This window comes from Polyergus mexicanus, unplaced genomic scaffold (assembly GCF_030449975.1).
Source record: "Polyergus mexicanus isolate NDT 795.1 unplaced genomic scaffold, iyPolMexi1.0 SCAF_5, whole genome shotgun sequence".
NCBI lineage: Eukaryota > Metazoa > Arthropoda > Insecta > Hymenoptera > Formicidae > Polyergus > Polyergus mexicanus.
In genome coordinates this window covers 3,577,289-3,598,773 of record NW_027223325.1, presented here as the reverse complement: position 1 = coordinate 3,598,773, position 21,485 = coordinate 3,577,289, and the positions used below count along the sequence as shown (strand labels likewise).

At 38.7% G+C, this 21,485-nt stretch overlaps 1 protein-coding gene across 5 annotated transcripts in view; it reads left to right on the top strand.

The window, feature by feature from the left end:
• The window catches only part of LOC138933521 (homeotic protein ultrabithorax-like), a 100,716-nt gene that overhangs the window by 50,608 nt on the left and 28,623 nt on the right, over positions 1-21,485 (top strand). For 4 of the 5 annotated variants that reach the window (XM_070296284.1, XM_070296282.1, XM_070296281.1 and 1 more), the window contains exon 2: positions 3,031-3,091. The exons of the other annotated variant lie outside the window; for it this stretch is intronic. In XM_070296284.1, the coding sequence (XP_070152385.1) occupies positions 3,031-3,091 (61 nt within the window). The remainder of the gene's footprint in view (positions 1-3,030; positions 3,092-21,485) is intronic. 5 annotated transcript variants of the gene reach the window in all.

Below are 21,485 nucleotides of genomic sequence, written 5' to 3'. Positions count from 1 at the left end.
AAGCTCGTTTGAGATCCTCCTCGCTCTTTCTCTCTTGTTCTTCTCCGTCTTTTTCCTCACAACCAGGTCTACAAGCCCCGCTCGCATGACTCCACCTCGAGAAGAGGCCGATCACCTCTCCCATATTTACTTTTATTTTACTTGTCCGCCAGAAGGAGAGTTATGCGGTTAGCCGAGCTTATGAAGGATCCGCTCTTTATCGATAACTAAAGCGGTCTCCGCCAACGTTCGTGGAGCGAAAATAATTTTATTGGGATATACCGATTACCACCTTTTAATCAACCGTATACGCGTGAACGCTTGACGTTAATGAAGTGGTCGGCATTAATAAGGCATTAATAAGGCAATATCTTAATGTTCAGATTTTATCTTGACCTTATGGCTACCGATATCTCATTCTTCAATAATTTTGTGCATCTCTTCTCAGATCGTGAATGTATTCTGTTAAAGTATGATGGATAATTTTGTTATATTATTTTCTAAAAAATAGTTTATATATATATATATCATTTTATAACATTTTTAGAAATTTATAATTTTATGAAAACCAGCGTAACAATATTTTTTATTTTTATCTTCTACTTCTGTAATACTTTTTATTTAAAACTTGGAATTTTTTTAGAGTGTATAGGCGTATTTAAATATACGTGAAAACTTTTTATATCGTAATATTTTGTGCTAGCTTGCAATTAATAGTTATGTTTTATCGCTAGATCTTTCTATTTGATATGCGGTTCCCTGGCTTAAAAAAAAAAAAAAAAAAAAAAACATTCAAATGCTAGATTTGAATATCGAATCCAAGGCAATTTGCCTTCTTCGTTAAACTCGTACGATTATACCATGCAAAATCAAAATGCATTCAAGTGTATAACTGTGTACATATTCGCGAAAAACATTCAAACGGGCAAGTCCAGCCAAGTCGAGCAAATCGGAACCGCAGATCGACCCGGCACAGCAAGATGTACCGGAGAGCAGAGTGTTGCAATGCACCTCCTAACGAGCTCGCTTTGTTTTGCAGCGCATGCATGTGCATGCTACGATATACAGGTATACAATATATGCGCATACGGAATATAAGCGTATGGCCAGGTGTATGGGGTGTCCTGCTTAAAGAATACATTTGCGTGTGTTTTGTCATTAATTTTGTTCATCTTAAAATAAATATAAAGTGTAACAATTGCGGATAGTGTATGAGATATTTGGCATATAAATATTTTGTATAATAACTATTCTGAATATTAAAGCCGGCGTATGTATCGATATTTATCTATCTAAAGGGTCGGCCAAAATGGCATAAACAAAAGCTAAACGTAAGATACGTAATTGAATCGATAGCTAGATAGCAGGAAGACTGTAAAGATTTACTCTCGGGTAGTACAGGTGAATAGAAAACGCGACGCGTCTCGAATCTCAACGCGGAGCTCTACGTGGCTTAGTTCAACGTCTTCTCATCCCTCGCATTGCATCCCGTTTCTAGCGCAGTCGGTGTACAAGAACATTAGATCCGCACTGCTGTCCATATCGCGAGAAGAAATACGAGATACGTGGGCGACACCCGGTATATTACCGCGAGGTATATAGAGGTGTATAGATAGGGAGAGACAGAAAGGGAGACCGGTTCCATACATGGCTTCCGAAGGCTTCCCTTTCTTGCGCTAAGACCACAAGAGAGACAAGCATCAGCAGCCGTCTCCGCTAATGAGATGGAATTGGACGTGGCCGAGATTTTTCTAGACTCATCCGCGGCAGCGAATCCGCAACTGGATCCGGAGCATGTGCTCCCGTCGCCGTCTAGTTCGCGACATTCCCGGTGTGCGCGATCGGCGGCGCTCTTTGATACGAATCGTTTAATTGCGTCCCATTAGCCCGGCTCGGGGCCTCCCCTTAGGTGAATGCGGCCAGGAACGAAAGCTGAAAGCCGCTCCGCAACGAGGGTCCGGTGTTCTGCTTTTACTCTTTTGCTCCTTGCTTTCACTTATGCCGTCTCTCTCGTTGCTCTCTCTCTCTCTCTCTCTCTCTCTCTCTCTCTCTCTCTCTCTCTCTCTCTCTCTCTCTCTCTCTCTCTCTCTATCTATCTATCGCTCCTCTTCATTCTATTCGTTCTCCGCGCTTTTCTTCTGGACCTTCTTCGTCGCGTGAGCGAGAATCGGTTGTACGATGGCATGTACGACGCGAGAGGCATCGTCCAACTTTTTCTCGCCGCTATACTGACGGTTCGTTATACCGAGCCCGCCATTGGAAGTCACGCGGTACGTGATGCGACGCCGGCGGAGATGGCGACCGAACAGGCCCAACCTACCACTTTTTCCGGCAAGGGACCAGAATACCAGGTTTTCGAAAGGCTGTATTCCACCCCCTCCCTCCTACTGCGCGACGCCACAGTGGTCCAGAGTTCCCTCCCCGAAATTGCTCGAGGAGATGCGCGACCGATGGTGATGAATCTGGAATGGGTGTTTTCTTGAAACCGAAGCGGTCAATTTCATATAAATACCGTTCGGTTTCTTTTTTTGATTGAGCGATACAACAATAATTGCGTCACGTTACGCGAAAATATAGACCCGATGCAATTTTATTTTAAAATATAGATCCGATGTAAAATTTATTTTATTTACAATTTCTTTATTTTAATAAATTAAAGGAATAGATCGTAAATAGAAATTTTAGGTAGCAATAACGTTCCTGCGGTTTTTCTCTTTTATCTTTGCATCGTTAAAGATGCTTAACCAAGCTACTGATGAAGATCGCACGTGCTATTTTTTAGAACGCGTAACAAGCTGATATCTGCGATCAGAACAGATATTTTTTCTACTCTATACGTTTCTCATTAATTTTAATGATTGCTTCAAAAGATATAATAGGAATACGAATTTTGCTAATAAATGATTTAATTACAAAATTTATTTCGAGATATTAACAATTTACTTTTTATTGAATTTAGTTTAACACGCAGTATAAATTATATCTCTCATCTCTAACGCGCGAACATTTTACATGCATTTCTCTCTAACGAGTCTTTTCGCATTGTTGCAGGTAAGCTCAGCTTTATCCGTCACCTCGCGCAATCAACCCAGTATATGGTGTCACTGCTTACGTAAGTAGACACTAAAGAAACTTGATATCTTTATATTAAATATGCGAGAAATAAGACACGCGAGGAGAAAATAATTTAATATGAAATTATCTTTCGTTTTTTTTTTCTTTCTTCTCTGTCTCTTATTTGAGAATTTTAAATGGAAAAAAAAGAAGAGAGTTTTTATATATAATCTTTCTCTCTCTCACATATCTGTTATATGTTTTATTAATTATATCGTGTGCGTCAAAGTATCTGTGTGTTGAATATTAATTATAAGATTTTCCGGTCGATTTTGTTTTATTAACAAACAAGATATTTTCTCGCCCTATGAACTGTTTGAGATATAGCTGTGAGATATTTTTATTGATCCAAATCAATTTTGATATGATTGAATAAACTTTCGTCTCGCTGTCGTTTATCAAGAAAGAAACGCTACGTGTCGCTTGTCTAGATTTTATAAGAGCAACGAGACCTATAGGACGAGATATTAGAACGACAGTAGCTAGTGAAGATTTACGGTTCCCCTCTGTCTTAGAACGGTTTCATTGAACAGCGTAACACGTCGGATCCCATCGGCAATGGGATTATATCGCGTAGAAGGTGGCTGCTTGTATCGTATCAAGATAGGTACAATACATACCACTCCACTGCCGGTGCATCAGCAACGGCAGCATCAGCAGCAACGGGCGATCGTGCCTTAGGTCGACTCACGCTGCATGAGTTCCGTGACGATCGTTTCCCCCCCCCCCCCTCCTCTCCCTCACCCCCCTCACCCCGTCTTCAATCCCTTTTACAACCCTCCTTCTTTTCCTTTTTCTCACTCTTTCTCTCTCTCTCTCTCTCTCTCTCTCTCTCTCTCCGTGCTATATACTCTTCAGAGTTTTATTTTCACTCAATTCCGGGAAGCATCGCGCACCATGGCGAAGGGATAACGGGCAGGTGGTGGGAAGGGAAAAAGAAACATGTACACACGAAGTTAGCCGAAGGACAAGGGAAGGGAGAGATAGGTGGATACCCGGAGCAAAATGAGGAGAGGTAGTTGGGACAGCGGGGAATCATAAAGCATCCCGGTGATTTAATTCTATGCAACACCGAATAATCTTTTGCTTTCCTGCAATATTCAGTTCGGACGCGACCGGCGGGGATATATAGTGATTTTAAAATATATTTTCGAAGATAAAGTAGCTTTATATACATACATATATATATATATATATATATATATATATATATATAAGCTATGAGTAACTGCGAAGTGTGTGACAAAGAATTATCGCATTTCGAAAGTTTTTATTAATCGAGCTACTGTTATCTATATTAATCGGGTTATAATCGAGTTATAATTTATTTGAATTGCTTATTCGATATTTTCTTAAAATTCTTGAAGGATATTTGTACAAAATTTAAATATTTAAATAATTAAGAAATTAATAAGGTTCATGTGAAATATTTTAAATTTCGCGAGTTAATATAAGAGCCAGATACTGGATGATAGTGCGTCAGGAAAGAAAATTAAATTTCGAAGAAAATTATATATATATATATATATTTTTTTTTTTTTTGGAACTCGTGAATTGTACTCAGGACATATATTTTTTTTTTAGCACTACATCAAGTAAGCAAATCTCAATTTAAGATTTAATTTTAATATACTCGTACCTTTCTAAAGAAATATTAATTATTTAAATAGATGAGTGTGCATATATATGTGTATATTTGATGCAACCAGAATGTTCTCTTTAGTAGACACCGATAGTTCGAGCGAGTGCCCCAGTAATAGAGTCATTTTCGCCGGTATTATCGGCCGTCGATCCCGAGTTAATTAATGTCCAGCGAGGTATTAGATCTCTGTCCGCGGGGCAATGCAATATAAATAATAATAATTTGACCGAAAAATGCCGGAACATCCCTCCCGATGATTATCTGCTCGTAAATCCTGGCATAAAGATATCGCGACTAAATTGCCGCGCGGAAGGGTTCTCGGGGCGCTAAGAGAGCCCGATGGAGGAAGGGTTTTAGAGGGAGGGAAAAGAGACGAGGGAAGAGATAAAAAAAGAGGTAAACGCGCGCGCGTGCACACACGTACGTAGAAAAGGTACCGAGTATTCGATTTTGCCAGTTGTGGCAAGCAAGTATAGCGGTGTCGGCGACGCGACGGTATTGCAATATATAGAGACGGGGCGGCAACAGACCAATCACGCGCCGGCTACTAATTTGCCGGGCTCAAACAGCTGCCGTTCTGCCGCCTATGCGAAACCCCCGGGTTTATACAGCGAGAAAGAGAGAGAGAGAGAGAGTATATATGCCCTCGAATTCCCGATCGAGGATTCGATCCCCCTTGGAGTCACGCTGGGAGATATTCGATCGGCCATGGCCTTCTTCTCGTGCTCTTATTCGGCTCGCGTCGCACTTCTTCTCCTTCTTCTTCTTGCGATCCCCGATGCTACCTCTAGAAAGACCTACCTACCCGTTGCTCGGACAAAACATTTCTTAATTGGGTTTCGTCGGAGGGTGATGGTCTGTCCGGCTCTTTTGGAAGCAGCCGGCTTCTCTTCTTCGATTATTTATTGATTTTCGTTCTTTCGTATAAATGAGTGCGTTGTTCGTCAAGTACGTTCACAGTTTGTACATCATTAAAACTTTTGTTATCGTTAAAATTTATTTCTCTCTTCGGTATCATTATTAAATACGATATATGTATTTGTCTATTAGAAAAATTCCTGTTATTATTCGTGTCGCGTTCTTGATGTATAGGGCAAATTCGCGATTAGAAAAGTGATTTATACGATATCTTAATTAAACGCATCTCGGGTACGCGATACAAGCATTCGTGATCATCGATATTTCACTGCTCTGTATATGAACGCCAACCGAGAGCATGACTCGCGTGAATTACATTTCTTCTATTTTGATGTTTGCAAAAGCCTGCGCGATTAACGATTGTTAACGGTCTCCCGCGTCGCGGCGTCCTCGTAATTCATCGCGCCTTGACAGTAGGCCACGCAAATGGAGATGCGTGAATAATGGCGCCACACGAGAGTGTGATACGTACTCTCGCTATACATATAATGAAATCCTGAGGCTAAAAAGATGATCTCCCGTTCTTGAGCCCTTTCCCTTACAGTGCTCTATGATATAGCATACCGTCCACTATACCCTTCGAACTTGGACTATACTCAAGAGTCAATAGCATCTTAAACGGCTATCCCTTTCATTCGATCACTCGTATTAATCTTTTCTATTTCTACAATCTATTTAATTGATAAACGGAAAAAAAGATCATGGCGGCATCAATAAAAAGTGTTGCAACTGTACAAAACTTTACAATTGCAATTTATTTGACTAATATAAATTATCTTCTATTTTTTTTTTAAATTTTGGGAAAATCTAAAGTTTGATGCAAATTAAGCATATAGCAATTAGGCGCATAATATTTTTTTTTAATGATATACTTTTTATACCTATAATTCGATCGGTTTTAAATTAAAGATCGTAGCACGAAACACTTGTGCTCTAAAAAATGCAGTTGCAATATTTTTGTCGGTGCCATCTAAATAATCTTGAGCATTCGATTATTCTATGTAAGAAGCGATTTTTCTCAATTGTTGTGTCGTGTAGAGTAACGGATTTAAAAAAAAAAGATAGTTTTCACGGCGAATTTGTCTCTTGGACGTTCTCTTCAATTTCGAATACAAAGATGCGAGTCTCTTTATAAAAAATATTTACGAGATTTGCATGTTTGTCCCTTGCTTATTTATTATTACATTTAGTATCAGTTCTCACCTTTGTTCCTGATCGCATTTTTCTCTTTCCCGATATTTTTTCTCAAAATTTGAGATTTTTTTAAGGCTCTTGGCATTGTTGTGTAACTTTCACTCGTATTTTCAACGCACCTTTTGGCGCGTTCTCAAACTAGACACACCTGAAAAAAAAAGGAACAAAAAATCGACTACAAAAGAATCATATTTACGAGCAGCCAGTGTGAATGTAAGCGATTTCTGGATTCGTGACTATCATTTCTATATATTTTTTTGAATCGTTATATTATTTACGCACGATTTATCCCTTCTTAATATTTTAACTCACAAATTTATATATATAAATTTGTATTATATTAATTTAATTAAATTTATATTAAATTTGTGATTTATATGAGTCAATTTTAGAATAAATTTGTGCGATACACGTTTATATATGTAGAATAGATTATATACAAATTCTTAATTAGTTATATTCATATTTGTGGTTTTTAATAAAAATATATCTATATATAAAAAAAAATAATATTTCTCATCAAATAATATAATAAATATATAATAGATAATATATGTATATACATATTATTCTAACGTAAATAATATTCTATATTAAAAAGTGGGCTATTTTTGTATTGTTCTTAAAATATACATGATTGTTTAAAGCTTTTCTATTGCAAGTTTTCATACCTGATATATACAATTCATATACGATATAATCGATACAACATGATATCTTTGCTGGTAGCTATTATAATTGGATTACTATCTTGAATGTTTCTTGTCGAAGAACACGTACGGCGGACACAGGTAATTCAATAAGCGTCTAAGAGCATCGATCTCTCTCAGACGTTTAGTCCATTAGATTCCATGTTAGTTTATTTCTTGACGTTTTACGGGTTCGCCAAAGAGTATATTCCGATTCCCCTCTGCGTTAATCTTTTTTCCCTTAAACTCATTCTGTATCTCAATTAACGTTTTTCGCGCAACATTCGAACGAACATAGTTTAGAATTGATATTGTTGCAATATTTTATAAACTTTTGCTGTGCGAAAGGAGTTTTAGATTGAATTAATTTTAAATGTAAGTTTTTTTTTTTAGACAAATAAACACGCAGATTATGTCGTTTAAAATCTACGCAATTCCGTTACACACACTCAATCAATGAGCGTCGTATTTCGATTGCTCTGAAATATAGCCAATCTCGAGAATGCTCATCCCTGACTTTAAAGACCCTTCTACTATTCACCCCTTCGCTGCATTAGACGGAAACGCTGTTCTGTAATGCTCCGCCGGATATGCAGATCAATCCCACAGTTTCCAATGATTTATCTATTGGACGTAATTCATTTAAGTGTATCTCGATTCCCTATTTCGATTGAATAATCGCGCTATTATTTATAGAACATTCTAGATATATGTATACGTCGTATTACTAATCCCTCCTTAGATGCTTACATAAGTTGAAGCGGACGAAAATTCTCTCTGCGACTTGGCCAATCTTATAATGTCTAATGATTAATTCTCCGGGTCCAATTTCTTTAAGTGTGCCATAAGTTGGTCGAAAATTAGACAGTTACTTTGATCAGAAGAAGAGGCGCTCTTTGAAATTTATATGCTCTCGCGCGAGTGCGTGTGTTAGAGCGTGTTACTTTGAGTGTTTCCTAGACAGCTCCGGCGAAACACGTTTACTCATTCCACGAGTGCGCGAATTTAAATATAAGTAAAAGGCTTTACTGGCACACAATCCGGGAGTATCGTCTTTCTTTCTAGAAGTTGATTTGCCTTGCATGAAGCTTAGGAAGAGGGCTGCCTCTGTCGGGAATTCGTTGTACAGGTTGCTTCCTCGTCCCTTTTCCTCGGCAATAGAGGCAATGAGAAAGAAGAGAGAGAGAGAGAGAGAGAGGCAGACTTCGATCTCGACTAGGCATCGCGACATCGAGGCGTCCCCTCCTCCTCGTTGATTTCACACCGACTTTTTTTTCTCGTCTAGTATTTTGTTTTAAAAAAAAAGGAGATTTTTTTTTAAGCAAAATACTACAAGTTATGTATCGCCAACATCTTATTTGTTACGAAAATTTGAATTGATCGTTTGATATTATTTAATATATTTAATCAATAACAAAAATACATAGCTATGTGTTTCGTTGGAAAATTTTTCGTAAAGTTCTCAACAGAGTTAAAAAAAATTGCTTCTTAATTCTCGTATTCTCAATACGATTTCACAGATATAAAGCGATATTTAGGTCAAAAACCTTCGGACGTTAACAAAGAGCGATAGTTGAAAACCTTTAACGATGCCTCATGTAATTCGGCTGACCCCATTTGACCGTCATAATGGCATCCCATTTGCAAGTTCGACCTCTTGTAAAGGAAAAAGTGCTAATTTCATGATAAGTACAAAATATAGTACAAAAACATTCTCTAAAGAATTATCGAGATACTTTAAACTTTCTTAATATTATTGGTGCAATGCATTCATTAGATTGATAATATATAATCACGGAGAAAAGTAAAATGTGACATAAGTAACACTTAAAAAATATTTGTAATTTCGATTTTTTTTCGATTTACGACCGATGACATTTTAGATTCGTAATCGAAAAGTATAACTTTCATAACTCTAAAACACACACACGAAATACAAAATCGACTTAGCATTAACATAATCCAATGACGGAATGACGCATCGAATATCTATCGGAATCTGAAATCCCGCAAATCCTTGCGGGTGCGGCAGTTACCCCGAGCGAGCGGTTTCTCGTGCGGATTTCTCTCATTTAATATCAGCAATTTAACTACTTCAACATCGCGCCGCAAAGGTCATAAATATCAGCCACCGTGGTCCGGAGAACGATCGTTGTCGCGATAGGGATGCGCTAGATCGTGGTTGCACGACTCAGCAACGGAAGCGCACTCTGTAAGGGAGGTATACCTAGTTGAGGAGTGAGACAAAGAGACGGAGGAAGAAGGAGAATCATATAGGGGTGACCAAGGGGGGGGGGGGAAAGCATCGGAACGGGAAAGGGGAAGGCGAGCGGAGTTAGTAGAAGGGGTTGGCAACACGGGGGATGAGATGGGAGCGAAAACGGTGGCAACGGGAGAGAAAAAGAAGCGGAATGAAACGCTAGGTGCGCCTGGCTACACAAGTACACTCGGCGCTGGCACGCCAGAGGCTATACTATACTTATACCCTATAGGCAGTGGTGCATGGTATGCCATGATGGCAGTAACTCCAGAATCCCGGGGCTTAAACTCGCCTAGCACCGAGGATCAGTGGGGAAACTTCCTGCACCGCGGCTTAAAGGCTTCGTGGTTGCTGCTCCCTTGCTTTCCAGGTGGAGGGAGCAACTTTTCGCCATGTTAATGGGCGCAATATGATCATACGTGGCGCATCCGCGTATTTATGTATACGCTGTATTCTTATACTGCACTGCTTTTTTTTTTTTTTCACAACAATGAAAACACAGTTTAAGCATAATTCATTAAGAGAGTGAGAAACAAAGATAAAATCGGATGGAAGAAACGAAAGAGATGACAAAACGGAAGAATCTATATTAAATATTAATTACATTGTGATAATCGATTTAATTTGCACACACAGAATAATACAAGGAGGGATGAATACTTGCAAATAAAATAGCAGTGATATGTGTCGTGCCGTAAAACACTAACGATGATGATATGATACATGATATCGTGTACGGTAAACGACGTACATTACAAGGCTATTTAATTAAGCGATCCTATCAGAAGATGTAGAATGCATTTTTACGTAATACATGATTACTCTTTTAGATAACGTTATCTAGTATTATCGTGCATTATGTATAATAATATCGTTCATTTGATCCTTGTATCCTGTCACGATTAGCAATGCAGAGTCGAGAGAGAAAGAGAAGTAGACCCTGTCTTTAATAAAGACATTAATATTGACTGGCGAATGTATCTAGATATGCCGCGAGGGTAGAGGCAATCCAAGTCCGGAATAGCGCTTGGGAATAGAATGCTCGGTCACGACAGAAATAACGTTTAAGAATAAAAGATGAGAGCGAAAAAGGAAAGTACTTATTGCTTATTTATAAGAAGCCGGAAGAGAATGTTGCTTATGTGACAGTTTTGCGTGTCAAAATATGCAAAAAAATGTATATAATAAATAATCTCTTTTGCGTGACATTTTAGAATCAACACACAATTGTTGAAGATACATTCTATTGTAGTTTGCAATATAATCATTATACAAGCGTATTCTCAATTTTTTATTGGTTTTCATTATGAATTTTCTCTTCCTTTTTTAATAGACAACTAAATTATTCAATAAACCATTAATAAAAGAAAAAAAATTTGTGTCTTTTACAAAATTTGTGGAAAAGGACCAGCGGCCATAGTTTCCTTGCGTTTGGAGTTTCGATCTTTTTCCGATCAGACTGCCCCTTTGAGAGGGTACCGCAAGATTTATTCGCCGTCTGGTCACCATAGCGGACGAATTTCATCAAAATGGGCAGCATATGGCGTACGCTGACGCCATTCTGCCGGAACATCCATAGGGATTTTCGAATTTTGTTCGTGATGATCGCACTCGTGGAATCCATATTTCAGTTGCGAGAAGAAACGGACCTAATCAAATGTCACAGATGCGATATATCGAATTACAAAAGAGGCTTGAAAAATCCATTTCTTTTCGCATCGAACTTTTTAGAAAGAATTTAAAAAGAGATTAATAAAACTAATGAGAAACTTGGCCTTGTTGAAAGTGTTTTAAATGTGAATATAATGCGATTTTATTTTTATGAAGAAAAGATGACTACGATTGTACTTCCTTCCTCCAAGCTGTTCAGTATACGTAGCAGATGTAGGCACTGACATTCCAAAAACATAGCCTATGGGGAGTTGTGCGATGGTTGCATCCTTAGTGACGCACGTGGTGCTGCGTATCGCGTTACGTCGATTCCACGTGCCAATAGCGATTGTCCGTACCCGCAATTTCCTCGATCAGTTTTCCATCAAGTTACAATTATCAATTTACTGGTAAAGCATTAAACGTGATATACGTCTGCGTTATATATAGGGAACATTATCCCGTACGCGCGTAGTATTTCTCATATACATTTATATTTTTTGATTGATTTATTCTATTTAATAATACGAATTTAATTCTTTTGTATTATGCCATGTTGATATTGTATCGTCGATTTTGTCATGTTAATAATTTTACATCTACAATTTTATATGTTAAAAAAATAATATCACGATATAAATATCGCACAAATATTTAAAAAATAAAATTTTTAACATATATATATATATATATATATACACACATGAAATAGCTTTTCATATAAAAGGAGAGAAAAAGGATATCACACGTTCCTTATTCAAGTTTTAAATAAAGGGTTACACGTTTCTTATACGTTGCTATCTCCATCGTAAGTATTATAATGGTACATATCGATAGTCTACGGCGAGCGGTGCAAGGAGGTTTGCCTGATTGTACGAGAAACATTACGCAGACGCAAGTTCCGGGAAGCTTACTTGTCATCTTGTGTTATAACTTTGCTCGGCAGCCATTGATTACGGCACAACGCGCCTTATCTTCCCCTTACACGCCTGGGGATCAGAATCCCCCGGTCTGGAAATATTTCGTACATCCCCGAAATTAATATCTGTTGGTTCAATATCATTCGTCGACCGCTTGTAGCTATGGTGGCATTAGTCGTCTGTGACTTAATAACGATGAAATGTAAGAAATGACCTGTATCGCTTACGACTTCATTGACAGATTCGGAACATATTCCAAAAATTGTTAATAAAAGTTGTAGATTTTTAATTAAAAAATTAATCTTTTTTGCACAAATTATAATTGTATCAGCTTTATAATAAATATGTGTGAAAATAAATTGCTTTCTCTTCCTTGTACAAATTATTCTTAGATAATTAAAATTCAAATCCAGCGTATCATTCTTTGAATTTCTTTCGTTTCATTACTACTTATTTCTTAATCATTTTTATTTTTTTTTTTGAAAAAAAAAAAAAATTATTTATCGCTCTTTTTCTTAAGATAATAATATAGTCCAATAATGTTTAATGATATAAAGTTCTCTGTACATAATAGGTCGATGATATAAAGTGTACGCAATGTGAAATATTCGCCGACTTGCACTGCGTGATTCAAAATTTAATTCTTTACGAAGTTTTACGGAAGTTTGTGCGGTCGGCGATCAAAAAGAATGCACAGCGGCGGTAAAACCAGTTCGTGCCATAAGTGGGAATTTCAGGTACTTGGCTCAGTAATTTTTTAACACGGCGACGAGCGGAATACGCAATGTATCGGACAGTTTAATAACCGAGGTAACCGAGAGAGTATTCGGCTCACGGATGACGCGACGATGATGATCCGCCATTTCACCGCAACTTGGGAGGTCCGCTCTTGATATCCCCCACCCCCCTTTCCCTCTTCCCTCCCCTTTCTCTTCTCCCTTCCTGCCTCCCTCACCTGTCCTCTCATTTCTTCTTCGTACATGCGCTTCACCTTTTCGCTCTGCGCGATGCCTCTCTTACCTTCTCTATAGCTACCTTCCTCATCTCGTCATCCCTCTTTCTCACTCCTCGTTTAGATATCCTTCTCACTGTGTGTTGTACGTGCTCCTTCTCTATCCCTTTTTTCTCCTCTACGTGCTCTATCTTTCTCGCCGTCCTCTATGTCAGGTAGACTTCTCGTCTCTCGTTTCAATTGGGACATGTCCGTGGGAGCATCAACTAGCTAGGAACGTATCTTTTTTGCATTGGGGAGTTGAAAGAGAATAAAACAATATACGGAAAATACGATCAAAGCTTTCATTTCCTCGCGACGTTACATATAACAATAGCGCAATAAACATTAAAATATTATTTTATTTATCAAAAGAAATTGAATAATAATTTAATCGCTCCTTTTTTCTGCATATATATTTCTTTGAATTTAATTCGTATCAACAATTATTGGTTCAACTTATCGTTACAATTACTAATTTAACTTATTCTTACGATTTATCCAATTACCAGCGATAAATTTTTCCATTAAACGAAAACGAGCTAGAGCCACGAAAGGGATAAGAATCTCAAAGAGAGCGAATTGTAAAAGATGAGGTGGCACAAAGACAATCGCGTCGATAAACGTAACAGCTACGTCGATTGTAACGTTCGTAATAATCAGCAATTTGCGAGAAGTACTTTTAGTTAGGCAACTCGCGTAGCCGCGTCTTCATGAAATCGGGAGAATGAAATTGCGGAAAGAGACGACGAGGAAGGTAAAGGAGAGAAAGAGGTGAAGGGGGTACAAAGGAATGGTGTTCCAGTCGCGCTCGACCGGCCGGAACGGGAATAATTATCGCGGGAGGAGCTGTTTGCTCGCGTCTTCACGGAGATTTTGACGATAGTGCTTACGTAAAATTGGGTGTTGGTAACGAGAAAGACAGAGAGAGAGAGAGAGAGAGAGAGAGAGAGAGAGAGAAAGAGAGCAGATTGCTTTTAAAACAATAAAAGCAAGCAATATACACTTGCGTTTTTCGGACGTATTTATTTCCTTTTTTTTTCAGCGTTGCAAAATGAAGATGTAATTACCATTTTCCGCAAATTAGCGAGTAGCGATGATAGCCGCGGAAGATAACGCTGCAAGATGAAATAATAGGGCAAAGTATTATATTGCTTTGTGTGAAAAACGAGTAAGGGGAATAAACGATCTTGTTCTGTAAACGCATATATATATATATATATATATATATATATATAGATTGGCGCGTGATAATAATGGTGGTACCGAACGCGTTACAAAATGTAAGGTGTCGATGAGAAAAGGTCAGAAAGGTATTCTTAAAACGACTCAATATATTGAATCGACCTAATGATTACCTATATACGTTGGTAACTCATTCCTTGAACAAGATAAATATATATATATAATGTCTTTCTTAATATTTGAGAATTTTCTTTTCTTTCTTTCCAAAGTTTTTTTAAACTTCTATATAAACTAGTCCTTAGATATATATATATATATATATATATATATATATATATATATATATATAGAGAGAGAGAGAGAGAGAGAGAGAGAGAGAGAAACAATTTCATCTTAAAAATAAAAGAATCGTGATCTCTCAATTTCTTATTTTTATTATATTATTAATTCTATTTTGATTTCAAACTGCGGAATTTCGTACACATCATAACATTAACGTAACTGCCGATGATCGCAGCAAACAGCGTGATACAAGCGGCTTATCGTAAGGCTTATGATTACAGCAGCTTGCGGTAGTAATTTTATTAACGCTTGATTATATATCGATTGAATCACACACGAGCTACCTCTAGCATTAATAAAACTAACTGTCGACGGTTTTCGTGTCTCGAGGGCATTATGTGTGTACTACCTGGTGGTTTGCATCTTTTACAACGTTTAACAATGACGTACCCTTTACAACATCGTGAGATGGTCAAAATTTTACATCATCAAAATTTTACACACACATATTCTTTGTATAATCGTCTTCTTCGTATTATCAAGAGTCTTTCGAAAAATGAAAGAAAAGAGAATTGTATATTTAAAATTTGCAAGAGAATCTACAATTGTGAAAAAATTGCTTATTTTTGATACGTTCTAATTTAAATACAAGAATAATATCGTATATTCTACCCTCGAATCTTTAATATACGGTTATCAAAGTTGAGAAATTACGCGATGCCAATTTAAACATCGTTTTAACACGTTCTACAGAGCTTGTCGTCAATCAATCGATTGTATGGACAGGGATAATATTCTTGTGTAATTTGCGTAATCTCTCGGGAGAATAAATCCGGTCTGCGCGAACGCCAGTAACAGCGATAAAGTGGCTGCGATGTCGGTGATCGGTTGATTTTCAATGGGACCGGTTGAGTTTTTATCACGATAAAACCCATCTACGTAATCAAAACTGAGTAACGAGTATGATGGTTGCGCTAGTTATCGCAGTTGTGGAATGCACGTGTTTTCATCATTTCATCAAAAATGTGATGCCGATGAAAAGGATTATACAATTGTATAACTGCAATTTCAAGAACTTTACTTTAAAAACCTCGTTTTTTTTTTTTTGTACCTTCGATAGATTATATAATACAACTTCAAGATATACATGCGATCAAATGTGATCGGATTATAAGATGTATGTTATTATAGATGACGTTTATAATCTAGAAGCGGCGATTATTCAACCCTTTTTACGAGAAAGATACACGGTGCGTTATAAAAAATATTATTGGCAGCATATTTCCCTTTCACTGGGCATTCAAGAAGAAACTGTCTAGTCTCCGACATAATTAAGCGATCCCTAATTAATCGCGCTTATCGCGGAACATGTATTAGTTTTTGACTCCAATTAACCCAAGCAACCGGGTGAAAGAAGTTTTGCGTTTGTTAATTACCGACGCGGCCGATCAATGTGTTAAAATTCGACGTTTATCGGACGAAAACCGACGAGACGAAATTTATCGGCGACGCTCGCACCGCGGGCCAATCTGGTTGGCAACATGGCGCGCGTTGGCAAAACAGAGGGACGCGGCGGAGGGAAGGCGTGTGGGGAGGGGGTGAGGGGGGGGGAGGGGCTAGCACGAGGGGTAGAGGGACAGGAAGGGGGTAGGACGAAAAAAGAGTCTCATCGCGAGGGCTGGCCCCGCGGGGACTAATTTTTATTTTCCCTCTTTTCCAGTAAGTGCTCCGCGTCCACCTATTTCTCATAAATTTGAATTAATTTACATGCATTTGAATTTAATGCACCGCCATGCTTTATCAAAGCAATTAAGCTTTTAAGCGCGCATTTGCATTAATCCAATGTTTACAATTACGGCACGAACTCTCTCTTTTTCGAGCACGGCCCGGGTTATTTCACCCGGTCTCTCCCGGACACTGGCCGCAGCCGAGTGAGACACTCTAAGATATAAAGATCGGTTCGATATCTTACGTGTTATATTTTATAGAGATAATGAACTTATCATTAATTAGCGATCTCAGGAATAATGCACCACGTTAAGTCATTGAACGTACTAAACGGCTCGCATGTATATGCATGACGCGATAAAAGCTACATATAATTAATGTTATTCATTCTTTGCGCGGACTGCTTATCGTGTATGTATCGTTTTTCTTGTACAATGTAATAAATATTTGTAATTTATTACGCGTAAACGACACAGATATATTACATATATGAAAATTGCGAAAAGATAATTGGCTAATGCATCATTATAATGAATTAAAGATATTCTTCGTCATAATGCAATATCATTTCTCATATTACATACATTATCTTTTTCGTAATTCGTATTCGCGTTAAATTCTTCATGCAGCCGGTTCCTTCGCAATCGGTTTTCAAGAGCCGCGCGAGAGCTCGCCGAGGATTCAAAGGCTGCCAATGCAATATAGTCGGTATGATTTACGCTAATTAAGATTCTAGTAGCGAATATTATTGCCTATTTGTAAGTTATACGGACTATACGGAAAATATTTTTCGCAAAATTCAAGATAGCGAAATGTGGTAACACATTGTAATATTGCACCATAATCCACTATTATTTATATGCATATATACATATATACGCGCAACTTACTTTTTAAATAAATCCCCATATTTTATGACGCATTAATCTCGATGCAGTTTTTATTCTATAAAAAATTTTACATATATATATAATGTTTGTAAGGAATTATCTAAATTTATTTCTCCATTTAATTTATGTCTTTATATCTGTTCGATTGATCTATTCTCTCCTCTCTCTCTCTCTCTTTCTCTGTTGCTCCTTCCCTTCTTCTCTCCCTACTATCTCCCAAAAAGAGGGTATATTGTCTCGCGGACACGGACGTAGGTGAGTTTAGTATCTATAGATATAATATAGGGAGTGAAGCGAGGTCCTATTCAAAGCGGATGATTCAGTGGCCGCTGCTGCGCTGCTGGATAAGATCTCGTAGTGTGCCGCCTCGTTCATCTTAACCGCGAGACCGGCCAACCTGCAACCATTCGCCAACCCTTTCCGTTTTTTCGCCCTTTTGCGCAGAATCGCGGAATCGCGGAATCTAGATAAGTAAGAGCGTCCGGATTCGATCGGAATTCTAAATATTTCTATACGGAACCACGAAGCGCGCTCATTACGTGTTCGATAAAGCCAGTCCGTGTCGAACGCTCGACTTTTTTTTCACGCGACACATCCGAAGAAATGGTGGGATTCGGAACGTGTCGAACTCTTTTTAATACGCCAAAATGCTTGCCGTGTCGCGGGAACATTTTTGGCAATACGCTCAAGCGTATCGCGAATATTCCGCGAACTAGTTCGGCCCAACTTTCTTGATTTACGCGAGTTCATTATTATTTTCGCGCTACGGAACAATCGCGCCTCTTCCGTACCTTCCGTCTGTAACCTCCTCTCTTCCCTTCCGCGCCACCCACGCGCACTCAGAGATGAAAAGTCACGACTGGAATACGTTGAATAATGGAGCAAATTCTTCTCTTCGCCATGAGTCTCTACATTTTATACTGAATATTTCAAGACTTAAGTAGGCACAGTCGTCATAGAAGGAACAAGTATCGTCTACAATAATATTCTCTCTCTCTCTCTCTCTCTCTCTCTCTGTTTAAAATCGTAAAAAATTCGAATTATCTCGTGTTTCGTATATTCCTGAAGTCTTGAATTCGCGCAAAAAAATATGCGACGGTACAAAAAATTACTTGTCTTTTTTACCGTCCTTTAAACGAGAGCGATACCTTGGCTCCGTCATTATCGCGCGCGCGGCGTTTACATTTTTTTTCGACGCGTCAAGTATAATTTACTCTCCCAACGAAACTTCAAACTCGCCCGTAGCAATTATTAGTAATTGCGCATTGCGATGCTATCTAACGTATCGTTTCCGAAAATCCAAATTCAAAGTGCATTTCAACCAGGCCCGTAATCATAGTTTCTTGCCCGGTTTTATACGCGCGATGGCGTCTTATTCGTCTTCGAAACCGGCTCTCCCCACCCCCGTTTCCCACCTCCCCCCTCACCCCCACCCATACCGCGCTTGTACGTACTGGACGAGGGCCCCCCCGGGGCTTCGTCGAATCACAAGTACCAAGGACCTGCCCTCTATGTCTTGCTCCGTTCTGAGGGGAGCCATCGTGTCGCAAAAGGACGTAAAAGATGCCGACAATCCGTAGCCCTGCAAATTATCAAATCATCTCTAGTCCGATTAATGCCGTATATAAGTTAAGTCATTACTTTGCGGGACACGTAGCCACACGAGGGAATACGCGTGTGGGTGATTTATATATCGTTCCCTGCCGTTCTTCCGAGGATCTATAATTAGAACATCGGGAGAATATCTCGAGCCTCCCCAGTAAAGCTAACGTGTCTCTAACGTTCGAGACACATTCTTCGCGATAGATATTTCTCGAGCAAAATGTTTACAAGAGCGAGATGCGTCGTTATTTCACGTTTAAAAATTATTAATTATTATTATATTAATTATTATAATATAATATAATTCGAACGGAGAGATATGTGTGTAATAAAGTTGCGCTGACAAAATTCGCGAAATTTTGCGCTTCGATTCGCGCAGCCCTTTGTGGAGAGAACGCGCATCCTCACGCACTCTGATCTCTTCGTGCCCGTAGAGCTGGAAATAAGGCGGCAATAAAGCATATGTAAAATATATTCTTGAATTCCTTTTAGGACGCAGATATATGGATGGTTCGGTGGGTCGGTTGCCCGCTGGTAAGCATGTTCCCTCCCTTTCCACCCTCCTTCCCCCTCCCCCCTCCCCCCAACCCCAACCCCGTGTTCTTCTTACAACGGCAGATACGCACACGTGTTGGCTTCGTGTGCGCGTTACCGGGCGTGTGAGTTTATAGATGCATGGCGATGTAAGTAAGACAGACGATCCGTTTCATTAAAGGGTGTCGCAACGCTACCCACCTGTATCGGACCCTCTACCATTCGCTCTTCGAGAGGTGTCTTTTTTTAAAGATTCTCGCTTCCTTCGACGATTATTCTTGCTTAGAAGGACTTTGCGCCAGTATTTGTCTCGATGTTAAATTTAGAAGGAATATCATATATAGAGGAAAGTTGGGTAAAACCGGGTACACCTGTTTTTTTTTTTTTTTTTTTTTCCGTAATAACGGCTGCTATCTATGGCTAACTTGTGTTATTAGGTGTAGATTAAACGTCATCATTATTTTAAAACAAACCGAGCCCCAATGCACATGATATTTCTTTTTTAAATAAAAGTTCAAAGTTTTTAACCCCCCAAAGATCGATTTCTATACGACTTTTTCTGTATAGAGCATCTGTTTGGCATAAGTGCGGCATTGCATTCTGCACATATTAGAGAGTACATCGTATTAGTTTTGATCGCCGGCATTTTGTACGCCGAAATATACAATCACTGTATTTGTTACTTTCTTTGTGGCGGGGCAAAATCGGGTACTTACACATGGCATATAAATATGAAAAGAGGGAGAACTAAGTTAAATAAGGAAATCCTGCACCAATGTCGAACAAGAGGATATTTTTATTTGTGATTTTTGTCTCTATATTGATTTTGATTAAAATAAATCTAGATTTTGTAATTACACGATGTTTTGCATATTTTCAAGTACGTACCCGGTTTGACCCTACCGGTAGGACAAGACCGGGTACTTTGACTTCTCCACAAAATCTTATTATTCTTGATGTCCAAAAAATTTTTTTTTTCAGCGATTAGCTCTATTTTCTCATAGTTTAAGGTTCACTGAAGAGGTCGGCAAATTTTTTTTTGCTCTCAGATTTTTTGTAGGAAGACAAATCCAAAAAGTTACCCGGTTTTATCCTACTTTCCCCCTATATAAAATAGAGAAAAAGTGTGAATGTCTAGTTTCTAAAATAACTCCATTTTGTTAATATTGATAGATATTGGCCATTCAAAAATTAAGACAGAATAATGGAGAAGAGATATCAAAGACCTTGTATTATTTTATCGCTCCTCTTTTACGTGAGATTTTCGCACGAGGAAACAACAATGACGATTCGGAAAGAACGTGAAAATCCTCTCGATAACGAAGAGCACGGCAAGAAAGGGAAAGTTCGCCGTTTCTACTGAACCGGAGAGAAAACGAGTGGGAGGAGGAGGACGGAAAAAGATGTACGGAGCCGTGAGGTGTCGCCTTACAACCGGCTCTCTCGGTTCGCTTACCTACGCCGAGCCTCCTTTGCATGCCATCTCCACCACCATCTTACGTCGACCTGCTCCTTTTGTACTCCGTCCCATGGAACGTCCTCCTTCTTCCCTTTCGCTCGAGATGCACCGTTGCGTTCGGTCTTTGCATAATTATTACGATTACCGCGAGTAGCAGCTGGCTCGTTGCGGAGAAGCTACCTTTCTCAGTATCTTCTTCTCCTCTCCTCTCTCCCTTTCTCACTCGTTTTCGATTCGCCTCCATTCTTCGTCTCGTTTTCGTCAGGAGGCAAGATATGAAAGAGAGAAAGAGAAGGGCGGCGTTTATGGGCTCGCGTGTGTGTGCGTTAATTAAATTTCTTGCGTGACAGTATACGCGAAATTATCTTCGGCATCTCTACCGGTTCTCCTACTTTTTTGCTGTCGATTAATTGCATACTTGGGATTTGTCAGCCAATCTTTCTCCTCC